At 29.9% G+C, this 15,086-nt stretch overlaps 1 protein-coding gene across 2 annotated transcripts in view; it reads right to left on the reverse strand.

The window, feature by feature from the left end:
* Positions 1–15,086, reverse strand: part of Nup154 (nuclear pore complex protein Nup154) — a 206,138-nt gene that overhangs the window by 37,888 nt on the left and 153,164 nt on the right. For both annotated transcript variants that reach the window (XM_085820338.1, XM_085820337.1), the window contains exons 25-28: positions 11,216–11,347; positions 4,933–5,010; positions 3,126–3,322; positions 622–772 (exon numbers count right to left, since the gene is read on the reverse strand). In XM_085820338.1, the coding sequence (XP_085676464.1) occupies positions 622–772; positions 3,126–3,322; positions 4,933–5,010; positions 11,216–11,347 (558 nt within the window). The remainder of the gene's footprint in view (positions 1–621; positions 773–3,125; positions 3,323–4,932; positions 5,011–11,215; positions 11,348–15,086) is intronic.

Here is a 15,086-nt window from a genome sequence, read left to right on the forward strand (position 1 = left end):
ATTGGAAGTAATAAAAGAGAAAAAATTAAAATCCTTCTTTACAGAAATGTGTGTTTAGCTTACAGGCCAATAAAGCAACCAGTTATACAGATATTGTTTTAAAGACAAATTGAATACTTTCCATAATGTAATCAAAATCTGAATTTGAAACATAAAAGCTAAGATTACACCTAAAATATTTAACTTTCCTCTAGTCTACGGATTTCTGTGCGTTCAGAGGACTTCTTAATGAGAGCTTGCTTCATAATTTTGAAGCAAATATTTAATTTATAATAATTCTGTAAGGAATGCAAAACAACAACAACAAAAAAGTATTTGTTAATTTTTTTTAAATGAGGAAAATATAAAAATAAAACTAAATAAAATACACTTCAAACATTATCACTATTCATATATTTATATAAAAATTTTCTTAATGAAGCTACATTTTTCAATTATATGCTACTCTCACAGATAATAATCTTGCTACTATAACTGAAATAAATACCTTCTAGATGTAATGCTACTTAAAATTCAGAATACAAATTAACTAGAAAAATATTTTTCTATAATTTATGCTAATGAGATTATGATTTTATCTGATTATAAAATTTTCTGAATGTACAATTATAAAAGACCTACATAAACTTTAGCTTCTTCTGGCGCTAAAAGATTTGGATCCCTAGAAGGTGGTGGACCAGGAACTTTAGGAATGCTTGGTGACTGGGGATGAGACATACTCTGGGACATGAGATCATTTATTGCATCAATCACATGTTTGTAGCATTTCATTCTGTTAAATAAAAGTTTAAAATATTAAAATTTCAATACAAGTTACATACACATCTTAAAAAAGTATTGATATCCCCCTCTCAAAAAAATTATGCTTGATTTAAAAGTTAGTGTTATCTTCATATTAAAACTAAAATATAAAATGTTCTTATAGCACATAACCTTACAAAAATATTTTTAAAAATTGCTGTTTATACACAAATAAATATATACACAGGCAGAAAATTGCACAATTCATTTTAAAACACAATAATCAAAATTTAAGATGCAATTTCATAAAATAAATTACAAAATGACATCCAAACATTTTAAAAAAAAGGGGGGTTGGGTCTTGTATTACTAACAGTGGGCATGCATTGTTGAAAAATTATTCTACATGACTACATCTAATTATCTCATTAAAAATATATAATGTTGAATATTAATATATAATAACTATTATATATTAATTAACTAAATATATAATGTTGAAGTATTACTAAGATATTTCTTTAAAATTCATAGAACCAGTAACCAGTTTTATATATACAGAATATGAAAGTAACCAGCCATTGTGTATGGTTTGTAAGACAAGCATAATTCAAGATGTAGTTTCAGTTAGATTCTACCATAATAAAGTGAACATAACAATATCACAATAAAATAAATTTAAAAAAAATTTTTTTTAGCTCAAAGGGCATTAGCTCAGAAGGGCTATTAATTTCGTTTTGGCTTTTTGCATTGAAAACTTTAAATGCCCGTATCACTTTTCAAATTGTTGCCACCAAATATTATCGCCCTGTGTTATATTTAAAGAAATCTAATAATGAAGAATCTGCATAAATGTATGTTTCTTGCATAGTGATAAAACAATGGCATCTAGAGATATCAAATTTTGAATAACATAATCCTCTACCGAATATGCGCATCTGGAAGTCCTAATTTGGAATTTGTTTTATTATTGATTTCATATTTTATACCACTTTAATGAATTTTTTATTAACAAACTCAAAGATTTCAAAGTGAGTAATGGCAATCCTGTATGGGAATTTTATTTCTAGCACGTGAGACTGTGCATTGGAAATTCTAAAGAAATGCTCATTTTATTTTAAAATTATTCTGCGATATTGCTGTTGATTTGTACTTTATGGCTTAAGTGCAAAGAACATCATATTTAATAAATAAAAATAACACACAAAATATTAAAAAATGCCCCTTTGCGCATAATGTAAAATCTGAAAGCTTTTAGATTCCCCCCCCACACTTGTTGTTGTTTCTATACCATACTTAGCTCTCTAAAAGTTACTCTATACATAGTTGCTTGTTTTGCTTCTCTATCGTATGTTTGCTCACTGGAGAAGTGCTTTTGATTTCCTCCAAGGTGTTGTATTCACACATGATTAAATGTACAGTGTTGAAGACCTAGTTTAGGGAACTGTTTTAAATTCAACATGCCCATCTTTAAGATTACCCTTTCTAGTTATTTAAAATGAGAGATTTGAGACTTCCTTTCACTTGATTCAATTATATGATTATTAACAGCCTTAAACTTTAATACAATGTTAATAAAAAAAAGCAAAAATATTACCTATGCATTAAATGTATGAAATTTACAAAAATGCTTAAGTCTGGAGAAAAGAAAATTAATTAGATATGTCATATTGATAGTAAAAATACTGAAAAATAATATTTCAGAGATTTAAATAGTAAATATTATACATTCATTAAGTACTCAGAATCCACTGTACGACTGTTTTCTGCACTAATATTAACGTGAGAATCTTCCATTAGAGATAAAAATGTTGCTAATAAAAAAGAAACAACTGATTGCTCCAAGTCTTCAATTTGTAAAAAAGTGTAATTTTTGGCAAAATGGAATAAAATGAGACATGCAGACATATTTGCCAACACATTTTAGTTGAGTAAGGCCACTGGGAAATATATTTTGGCAATTTAAATCCTGAGATGAAGGATCTATAATAACAGTAAAATAAAAAGAGGCATCATCTTTTGTTTCTCACATACTTAACAGAATATTACTTTTGGTTAATATTGCATTGAACTTTGAGAATTTGCAATAACTCTTCTGAATATATATTTTAAAAAGCAATAATTCTATATTTGCTGAAAGTAACTGATAACTGTTTTAGTTCTTATTTTCAGTTACAAGAGATTATGTTTGTTATTAAAAAAAAAATTAAATCTATCCAGAGAAACATAAATTTCTGATGCATTTTTGCAATTAAATGCATGATAAAAAATAATTTTTAAAATAAACTATTGAAAAACAAAGCATTATTATTAATGGCGTTAATTTTTCAAAAATTACGATTTCATTTTAAGTACAGCATATTATATCAAGAACAAATAAGCACCGATTAATAAAGGCCTGCATTCCTTGCTGATCATCCTGAGGTTCACCATTTTTATAATAATGTAAAGCTAAGCCTTGCGGATCACGACGCTGAGCACAGCAGAGACATAGATCAACAATGCCATGGTAAAATCCAGCACTACGGAAAAGTCCACACATCAGACCAAGATCAATATTTGGAGTTATTGATTTGCAAAGCTAAAAGAATAATAAATACAATTAAAGCCAAGATACATAATACTAAAAATGTAAAAATAATTAATCTTTACAAAAAATTAAATTTTTTTAAAAGATGAGTAACAATGAAATTGCTACATATAAGACAGTTTAAAGAGCAAAATTTGCATCTTTCCTACAACAAGACAGCACATACGAAACAATTTTCTACAAAGAGATATATGGGCCAACATTAAAACAAATAAATTTTTTTAATATCTCATTACAGTATTATTGTTTTCAGAATGAGTACTGGAAGGGGGGAAAAAGTGTGCCTTTTTTTTGTTCACTGAAATTACTAGTCAAGAGCATAAATATATATAATTAGCCAAGAGAATTAATTACATATAACAATATACAAGAATAATTATGTATATATAAATGTAATACAGAATATAAGTAGCCATAAGAATTACTTATTTAAAAAAATATCACAATGAAAATGAGCTGACGGCAAAAGTATGTTTTTTCTTAATGGAAATATTAATTCCGAACTTGTATCTTTCTGGAGAAAATGGTTTAGTGTTAATGTGTGGTGTTCTATAGCAGAAATTATCCTATAATTCTATCAACAATCTTGTTGCCACTAAACGTATCAAAGTATTATAAGATGTATATAATTTTCCTGAAGTTCAATGTGTCACACTGATGAGCAATATATTGTTATAATTTGACAGATAAATTAGGTCCTCATGGATTAAAAACTTTCCCATTTTGTCTAATGGCAATTTTATCACCAACATGAAAATAATCCTCTTTTTTTAAAAAGAAATGTATGGGGATTCACAGCTGTATGTTTATATCTAAATACTCTTGCTATTTGAGTGCTCACCTTAACAATCTTGGGAATAGGTTCTTTCATGAATACAGGTGAAGGATCACAGCATGGTCCATATACACTGTTACTCTTTCCTAAATTACACTCTCTTACTAAATCTTTCCTAAATTATACTCTGTTACTAACTCTTTCCTAAATTACACTCTGAAATTATCAGCAAAAGAAAAAATTTTATATATAAAAATTATCTTTGTTAAAAACCAGTCAATAAAGGTTTTAACAAATGTGCCCATGAAAATAAATTTACCTGCAACAGGTTTTAAAGGCCTATTGGTATTAATGAAAGTTAGTCAACAGTTGAATAACAATGCCAACAGGTATCAGATCAGTTCTAAATAATCATCCTAATTTAGAACAGGTTCTAAATAAATTTAAAACAAAAAACAATTTCTAGGTTTCAAGAATAAAATATATCCAAGAATTTCAAAATACTGAGAATAAATAACAGATAGGTAAGAGATTATGGAAGAAGTACAACATTTGATTGTAAAAGTTCTTTTGTAAATAGCTTTTATATGATGATACTTTCATTCTCTTTTATTTTTATTACAACTTTCAAATGATTATGCTCATACACCTTTTTTAAATAAAATGATCCAAAAAGAGATATAAAATTAAATAAATATCCAAATAGCACTGATAGTTTTGTTAACTTACATATATGAATATAAAAGTAAATAATAATAATAATAATAATAATAATAATAATAATAATAATAAATAAAAAATAAAAAAAAATAAAAATAAAACATACTTTTAAGGCTTCCATCAATTGTTGCTCTTTTTCAGCTTTATTTATAATATTCTTTGCATTTAATACTATTTCATGTGCCTATAAAAATAAATTTAAAAGTGAACAAAAGTTGGTAAAATATATAAATTTCATAAAAAATAGGACCACTAAAAATATATTCATAAATGTAAACACAATTTCTAACTTGATTAAACCTTAAAAGCAATAACAAAAAGACAAATTTAGAAGAAATATATATTTTATTAATACAGGGTTCATAGCTGCATTTTAGTTAAAAAAAAAGCACTTATAAGCCTTTTTCAAGCACATTTTAAGAAAGAAAAAAGCACCTGTCTAATTACATTATAGACAACTGCATAGTCTTAAAAGAAAAATTAAGACTTGCACATTAAAATATGAGAAATTCAGTATTTATTAAGAGAGAATGAGCATTATTCAACCATAGGAAACAATTACATTTTTTAAAAATAATTTTAAATAACAGTTCAGTTTACAGACTACTAGTTTATAATGAAAGGAGAAAAAAAAAAAAAAAAACTAAATTATATTACAAGATTTAATGATGAAATTTCAGTTCAAAATAGAGAAAATAAATAATAATAAGCCATATTTATTTTATTCGCTTGGCACCTGTATTTATTTTTCCACTAATATTTAAATAATTTAACTTAAAATTCTGATACACTTTCTAAATTTTCACTGTATAACAGTTTTCCCTTAACCCTTTCAGGACGGGTGTCAAGAATACACATTCCCTAAGAACGTCTTTTACAGCCGGGCGTCCCATCCACGCATCAGTAAAGATCGCATTCAGAGGACGGGTGATGCGTATACGCATTTTAAGGTGGAACGTTTTTCTGAAGGCGACTAGATGGCATCCTGTGTCTATTACTTTTGAAATGAGCACAGTTTTAGGTTCCTGACCTTGAGTTTGATATATACTGCTTGACTTTGGTATTTTACTCATCAGCTGTTCGAGGGTGGGGGGGGGGGAGGGAAAGCGTATACAGAGGTGGACTCTTTAAATCGCTGCGTGCTAATGAAAACATTCTCGTATCTGATTTATATCCAATTCCTTTTTTTATTCTATTTTTTCCCTCTACTATGTACGGTCTTTTAGTGTTAGTGTGCGTAGTTTTTTTTACATTTTGCATTACCTTCAGATATATTTCCGTTCCTTCTCTTTTTATTTAGGAAAGCCTCACCTCAGTCTATTATGGTGGGAAGACGCTATTTATCAGAGGAAGAATCACCTCCAGTCTATTATGGTGGGAACGCGCTATTTATCAGAGGAAGAATACCCTAGTATGGTTAGTGAACCATTTACTAATGCAAATGAGAGTACTGATTCATTTTCTAAAGATTTAAAGAGTGATAGTTTTTCTAAGAGTAACAAAGTGATACTTCTCTGTGCTTCGAGATTTACCATACTCGTTTCCATTTTAAATTTTGTTACTTCTTACTGTAAATAGTTTTTATTGTGTTCTTTTTATTAATTTAAAATTTTATTGATGGATTTTATCAATTAAAACTTTGGAATAATTTGAATAGCGCTTCCGAAAATTATTTTAGAAGATATGCAATTTTTTCAGTATATTTTCATGTAAAATAAAGAAAAAAATGTTTTAAGGGCTAATTTTAACATATATAAGAGCTCAAGTAATAATCTAAAATGATACCAAAAATTACGATGCTAGAAGCAAAACTTTTGTTTTTCCGATTTTTGTTATAAAATTAGGTTTAGCGATATAAAACCTCCATCCTGTACAGTGACTGCCTTTGATTCTCTTCCGTCCCGCACGAGCGTCTTAAACAAAGGTACGCCGTCGCGAAAAAGTTAACAGATATTGCACGCAAAGTAAGTAAAAATAAGTAAAAAAAGGAACTTTTCTGAAATCAGAAGACTGGAAATTGCTTCATGGAGTCATCCTTTAACAGTAAAAGCTTAACTAACCAGCATACACTGAAATTGCTGAATATCTGAAAATTGCGAATAGTCGAGCATAATTGGTAAAAGTGGAAGGAAGGTAGATTGTAGTCATTCTTTAGATTTTTCAGCTAAACAATGCTTTTGACATTTCAATATATGCATCTTATAAAAATAGTCAAATGGAACTGAAAAATAATCTGCTTTAGGAAGCACAGTAAAAGTCTTTTATTTCTGCAAAATATTGCAAACGTTATTGTGCAATATGTGCGCCTTTATTTTTCAGCATGTGATATTATGCAATCGGAATCAACAGCTGCTGGTATTTGGAGAATAAATAACTAAATAAAGGAAAACGCCTCTTTGCTTCATCTGGTTTTCACTGTCATGCACCCATGTTGCACATTTATCACTGAGCAGGACACGTCGTGCTCCGCGTGTGATATCCCTGCCACACTCATATTGAGTAATAAAGAGACTTACCAATCAGGTTTTTCCTTCTAATTTTGAACAGACTGCACTGAATTTCCGTAATAGAATTATTCTTCGCTTGGGTTGGGAGACCACAGAACTTTTAGTGCTATTCAAGCCAGATTGGAAAGTGACAAAAAAAAAAAAAAAAAAAAAAAGTTCATTGCTTGCTTTGCTGCAAACTGTAATGGTTTCAATATTCGGGATTTTGCAGAGATCGGGGAGAACCCCCAACTTCCGTACTGTATGCATAATGCATTGGGGGGGGGGGGAATGACTATTTGATTACTTTCACCTTATTTATGCCATTCCAAATATTATTCCTTAGAAAACTAATCTGTGTTGAAACACACTCACCCATTTATGAAGTTTATTTATACTTCAGCAGTTACTGCAAATATATTATAATAAATATTCATACATATGCTCATAATATAAGCATACTGATCATAATAAACGCGAATATGAACTGACCACACAGAATGAGAATGTAAATTATTAAAATCTTGATAGAAATTCAAATGTGTGTAGTATTGGGTGGGAGCGAAAGAATATGGAATGTACCACAATTCTTTGACCAATAGAATAAAGTGCACCTGTCTGTACTCGCATGCACGAAAGGTTATGTTAATGCAGAGAAAGGGGTGAAAAGCTATTTCTGGGAATATGATTCACCACCTGACATTCCACCATAAGGAAGAAAAGTTGTTTATTTACTTTCGACTTAGGTATGAGGAAAAAATGTGCTCGTTAAAAAAAATAAAATAATAAAATAATAATAATAAAAAAAAGCACTAAAAGCAAAAAAAAAAAAAAAAAAAAAAAAAAAAAAAAAAAAAAAAACAAGCAAAATAATAATAATAATGATAATAATAAGACCAACATTTGGTGGCAACATCTTGAAAAGTGAAACGGACATTTATAGCGATTCAACGCAAAATCGCGAAACAAAAACAACAGTCCTTTAGGGGCAAAGCCCTTTTTGGACTAATAACTATGAAAAAATTACTATGGAAGCAAAACTTATCAACACTTTAAAAAAAAATATCTAAAGGGTTTGAGCACTTTCCATTTTCTTTTTTCTCTTCAGAGTTTTTCTTATAGCAGTTCAAAGCACTGTTAATCACACAGTGAACTTAAGCATTCCTTTCTAGAATTTCGGTTAAAATAACATGCCGAAAGTCAAACAACAAAAATGAGTGTTATATTTGCTAATTTTCACAGGATTATCAAAACTAGTCCTCTGAAAATTTGCAAATATAACACTGATTTTTGTTATTTGACTTTTAAATTAATATTTTTTTCTAGATTTGGATCCAAATTCATTATTAATATTTACAACTTCTTATCAGTAAAAAATCTTTCCTGCAACTACTTTATTTCACTTTTGATAGAGTTTTTCTCCATTAATAAATTTATCTAGTGATATTCATTTGTTTCCTGTTAATCAATGTTAATGAGATAGTTTTTGCTATGTGAGTACAACAATTTTTGCACATTCATTCAGTCTACTGCATTGAAATATGATTTGTATCCAATGACTGCAATTTCATAAACAGCTGGGACCAGCTATACTTAACATAATCAGTTGCACTAATGAGATAAAAGTTCTTTCCACACAGCTCTGATATTCATTGATATCATTCGTTTCTAAATTACTATGGAAGTTATCCCAATATTTTTAGTTTCATTTCTCAACCTTGAATTTAAATATCTTACAATGCTCGTTCTGAATTCAGTTTCAGTTAATGGGGCTAAAAGGTTACAAATACTCCATGGTCTATAAATTGTCTAGGCTCCTACACAGCAGGCAGAAACATAATTTTAACATTCTGACATAAGTCTCTATTAAAAGTAATAAAATCTTAAAGCTCAAATAATTTTGTTCTCGGTACCTTTTCAGTGATGGACAGAAAAAGGTTTTATAGCAATATTCAGATAGCAAATACCTTACCCACACTTTTTATTTAAGTGTCAGCAACAAGACAGGTAACACTTTCTGATTACACCTCTAAAGACTATAGAATTTTGAATAAGATTTATGACCATCAGTATTAACATCATGAGTATTTCCTTCCATTAAAATTCTGATTCAGTAGTTTGATAACTTTTAACCAGCAACAACTTTTACTTTTTGCAAGAAATGTTTTCAAAGCATACACTATTTTGAAAATTAAGCAGTTTCATCAGCATTAAATATTTGCTTGCATCATCATATTTTTCTTATACAACACTTCTTTTTAATTCACATTTAAAAGTTTCTGCAGCTTCCACATCTGCACGTACAGACTAACCATGATTCTTATAGTATAAAAGCCAAAATGCTTTTTAAATATTCAAACCACCCAAAGCTGCCTACAAAATCCTTCTTATTTACTGCTTTACTGTATTCTCTTACAGAGGAAAAAAGGCTTAAACTTTTCCTATTGATAATGTAGTAGCAGCAGAGGCGTGAATCAAGTTATAGGCTTAATTTCATATGCATGAGGAACATCCCATTCCAATAATTTCCTCATGCTGATTTCAAGTAGACTGTATTAAAGCTGATCACAAAGAAATCTAGCTCCCGCCGCAGAATAGATCATACTGTTACTTTTTTGTTCCAAAAAAAGATACCAATTGAGACTTTCTTTCCATACTCATGTATCTTTTAACTAATTAAAATATTTGCTCTAATAACCTTTCACTTACTTTTAACATAAACATTTTGGCATCCGTTACATTGGTCTCCTATTCATAAATATAGTAGAATAAAAATAACCTTAGAAACTAAATTTGAATTATTCAAAGAAAAGTATACAAGACCTGCTACTGTTGTTGGATCAAAGTCATCAGATAACTATTGTGGCAGCGAGTGGCCTTTCAGGGATGGCAGAATAAAATTTAAAGCGGAACAATAGTAGTTAAAAACTAAATTTTTTTAAAATTCTTTTATTACATGTAAAGCTACAAATCTGTAAGACCAATCTGCAACAACAAATTCTGTCAGATGTAGCTTTCCTCCCTTCCCTTTAATTTTTTGATGTACACGGAAGTCAGCACAACTTCATTTGATTGTTGCAGTTTTGACTTAAATTCTTACATAGATATTGCTATGTGGAAATAACATACAGTTACCTGGCACCATGCTCTTTTTTGTTTTTGTTCACAATAGTCTGAAGTCATTTATTTCATGAAGCCTTAACATTTCTGCTTTGCAATCATCATTCAAAGTATGAAAGTTTTGTATGCCATTCACCAAATCTTGAATACTTTAGTTAGTAGCATTACTGGAACTTCCTTAAATGATGAATCACTTCGAAAAGGCTGAGAATTCATTCCCTTTCATTGCCTATAAAAATAGATGGTGGAGTTCAAAGCCTCCTCCTCCTTCTCCATTTCTACAAAAAAAGTACACTCACACTTCTTTAAATTAGTAAAAATTTCCTCGTGCTGTGACTTATGATCAAAAGCATCTGCTTGTATGAAAACGCTTTTGATCAAGTGTATTAATTGGAAAATACACATCACTCAACTGAAATCGAAACTTTTACAAAAATACTGCTCAGATTGTGTTAAATGAAATAATAAACCATATTAATTAAAAAATATGCTAATTGAAAATGTGGTAAGAAAAGTATTTCTCTACATGATATCATAAAGTTTTTGGACTTGGTAATTCAAGAATTGATTATTTTATTCAAATACAGGATTACTTTCATTCTGTTGTATAAATATGAATTGATAGAGATATTCTACCTAATTTCTTCATAATAATTTTAAAATATATAAAATTCTTAAATTAAATTAAAAAATAAATAAACTGAAAAAATACTGAAAACTGTGAGATGGCTATTCAAAACAATCATGACAGACAACAGAAACATGAAAATATGTAAATTATACCTTTGAGACTGTAGCATCTTCGATACGGTATATTGAAGGACAGAGTTCTCTAAGACGCTGACTGATTGTACCAGTGCTAGCATTATCTTCTAGGTATAAGTTTATTAAAGCATTGGTTAAACCAGCAGACAGCTGAAAATGCAATTAATTGTTATTAGCAACATTTCAGGAAAATGCATAATTTTTCTCTGTTCACATTTAAACTTTGCACATTGTCAACATGCTGTAGAAGTTTCTTATTTTTTTAAAAAAACCTGATGGTGCATTTTTAACTTTCTAAAGCCATGAGGTCATGTTTTGATAATTTTTAGTCATGAAACTAAATAAAAGTACAAAAGAAGTTTCTAATTATATGACATTAAGGCACACATTATACAGCATATACAAAATGTTAATTTAGAAATCAAACAACAAAAATCAGTGTTATGTTTTCAAAAATCCTGTGAAAATTTGAAAATATAACGCTGATTTTTGTTGTTTGATTTCTAAATTAATATTTGTTTGGTGTGTTATTGTATCTTAATTATATACAGAATAGCCATAGAAAAACTTCCCTGGTATATGAACCCCAAGTGGCCTATTCAATCAAGCAATAAAAATGAAAATTTTAGATATTTTTATTTGAAGGTATGCACTTAAGATTCTGATGATTAAAAATAACACAGATCTCATGGGTATGGTTACAGGGAAAACATTCTGAATTTTTCTAATGGCAACACCCACTTTTTTCCTGTGAAAATGGGTTTGCACATAAAAAAAAAAAAAAATAAATGGTGTCAGAACAATACATGTATGGCGAAAATTGCAGGCATAAAACATTTGCAAAAAAGAGCACTGCAAAGGACCAATGGCAACACAAGAAAGGAGAGAAGAATTACAGGTTTTCAATGTGTTTACCCTCGTAGACAACAATGTATTGCATGTGGGAGATTGATGACAACAATGATGAATGCAGCACTGCAGAAGGAATCTGTAACTTCACATTTTATGGCATTGTTTTTTTCTGACAAATCTTGTTGATTTGACATGGACATCTTAGATTTTAGATAATCCCAGAACAAGAAATCCACCGAAGTGAAAACTGCACAGTTACAAGGGGTGATTCTTATCTCCAAAGTGCAGTTGTAGCATTCGCCGACACGTGACGAAGCACTATCTTGCATCTGTACAATGTCAATAACAACATTTCACTACTGCAATTACATAGTTCGCTGTATACCAAGCACTAGTGATGGAGCACGTTTTGTTACCTGTGAAAGTGACCACTTAGAAGAAGCATGGACTGAGAATGAACGTGCTTGCAATACTGCACAACAGAGTCACTTTAAATTCATGTAAAGGCATTGGTGCCACATCATGAAAATTTTAGTCAGCCTAATGAATGCCTTTCTTGGAGTTTACACTCCAGTTAAGAAGAAATGCGCCTCATTCATTTACATTATCTGCAGCAGTCATTCATAGTAATATCCGCTGCTATCTTCATCATATAAATTAGGAAAAAAATTGCAAAGTCATCTAGATCACAGTCTATCATATATACATCTAGTTTCTTCAAATGTTTATCACATACAGATTTTATAGAACATGGGCCTTGTCGTATGATTTTGCCAATAAACTCACACTGCTTTGATATCATTTCCCCATTCTGATAAAACAGATTTATCAATAAACCTCATTGTTTCCCTGTTGTACCTCTACTGTTTGTCCCCATGAATTATATAAATTGCATCAATGCATTTCCTCTGTGTTTGGCCCTTTACAATGCTCTTCTTTGCAAATGTTTTATGCCAGCAATTTTAGTCATATATACATTATTCCAATCTCATTTATGGCTTTTCAATACACTGATAAATTTGTGCTGGGAAAAAAAAGGGAGGTTGCCATTTCAAAATTAAAATATTTTTTCACTGTAACCATGAGAGCTCTGTTACTTTAATTCATCATAATTTCAAGTGCATATCTTCAAATAACATTATTTAAAATTTCATTTTGATTTGTTAGGAGTTCATATATCGGGGAAGTTTTTGATGGCTACCCTGTATATATATATATATATATATATATATATATATATATATATATAAAAAAAAAGAGGAAGATGACTTAAAGTACGTGACTGGGAGAATAATTGACATTTAAAGTCATATATAAAATGGAAGCTGGATTTATTAATAGTGTTTTTCCTCTTTACGAGATAAAGATGCTAAGCAGAATAAATTAAAAACAAAAAGTAAAAAAATTTAATTAAAGAAATAGAATTTAAAAGTTAGTAACTAACATTGTATCCACATGTGTAGTCTCCTCTTCTTTCCCCTCTAATTTTACCCCTTGAAAATACAGAAGAGAAAAATATAAACGATGAACTCCATGGAATAAAAACAAAATATCTGGAAAAAAAAAAAAAAAAAAAAAGGTGTCCATTCCCACCAACTACGAGGGTAGCTATTTATATTTCTGGCCTAATAATGAAAAACAAATGTTTCTAATCGAAATCAGTTTTATTGTTTTTCAAAATATTCTACATGAAGATCAATATATTTTTCCATGCGTTTGAACCAATTTTTGAAGACCTTTTTCCACTCTGATTGATGTAACTCCACAACACGTATTTTGAATGCATCAACTGCTTCTTTTGGTGTTCCATATTGCTGACCACATAACTTATTTTTGATGTAGTGATTAAGAAAGTCACTGGATGCCAAATCCGGGCTGTACAACCCATAAATTTGATGTTTTGGCCCATCAAAAATTCCTTTTTTTTAGCTGATGTGTGACAGCTCGCATTGTCATGATGAAGAATGATTCACCTCTTCTGCTTTTTTCGAATTTCTCTGATGACTTCTGGTAAACAAACGGCCTTGTACCATTCAGAATCGACCATCCTCTATTGCCACAGTCCCTATGTGACTGGTGATGCTGAAGAAACACAGGCAACAATTTACTTTGATTTACATCTTCCACAAACAACTTTCGTTGGATTTGGCTCGTCTTGGAAGATCCATACAGTCAACTGCTATTTTGTTTCAAGCTCATATGCATAAATACATGATTCGTCACCTGTGTAAATGTGATGCCCTTTGAACGTATTTTTCATGTATTTCCTGCACCAATCAACACTAGGCTTCTTTTGAGCATTTGCCAGATTATGCAGAACCCAATGCGAACAAATCTTTTTTATGATCAAATGTTCATGTAAAATCTTATTGATGCTTGTCATAATAATGCCCAAAGATGCCTCAACTGCATGGTAAGTCACATTATGATCTTGCTTTATCAATTCATGCATAGCATCAATGTTTTCTGGCACAGCAACCGATTTTGGACAAAATTCAAAGAATTCGTCCTGGAGTGAATGGTGATCATGACTGAATTTGTTATACCAATTTTTTACAGAGCTGTAGCATAGTGCTTTATTGCTGTATAAAGAATTAAGTTTATTGAAGCACTCTGTCTTGACAACTCATGTTGAAAGTTATGAAAAATAATCGCATGAAAACGTTCACAAGTCAATTCCATTTTTTAATTTACTGTAAAAAACACAAAATGCTAAAATGACAAAATGTTCTGACGAAATTATGGTTAAAAATATTAAACTTTCGATTAGAATCATATGCGGTCGGAAATAGCAACCTTTGTACAAAAATATTTTACACTTCTGTGCCAGCATCTGCTGGCGATTAAATCTTAAGCAAGACATGTCTTTATATTCTGTCTACTTTATTTTCCTCCTTATAGCAGAAGAGGATGAATATCCTCAGTTAGAATTTCAAAGGGTTGAAATGCATGTGAAAAAATATCAATATGAAAAATTCAAAGAAATGGTCAGTCACATTAAGAAGTGCATGATGTCAAAGAATAAGTTGAAACTCAT

The sequence above is a fragment of the Stegodyphus dumicola genome, chromosome 7, assembly GCF_044657685.1.
Source record: "Stegodyphus dumicola isolate Sdum_Otavi_A_Nest chromosome 7, ASM4465768v1".
NCBI classification, from domain to species: Eukaryota; Metazoa; Arthropoda; class Arachnida; order Araneae; family Eresidae; genus Stegodyphus; species Stegodyphus dumicola.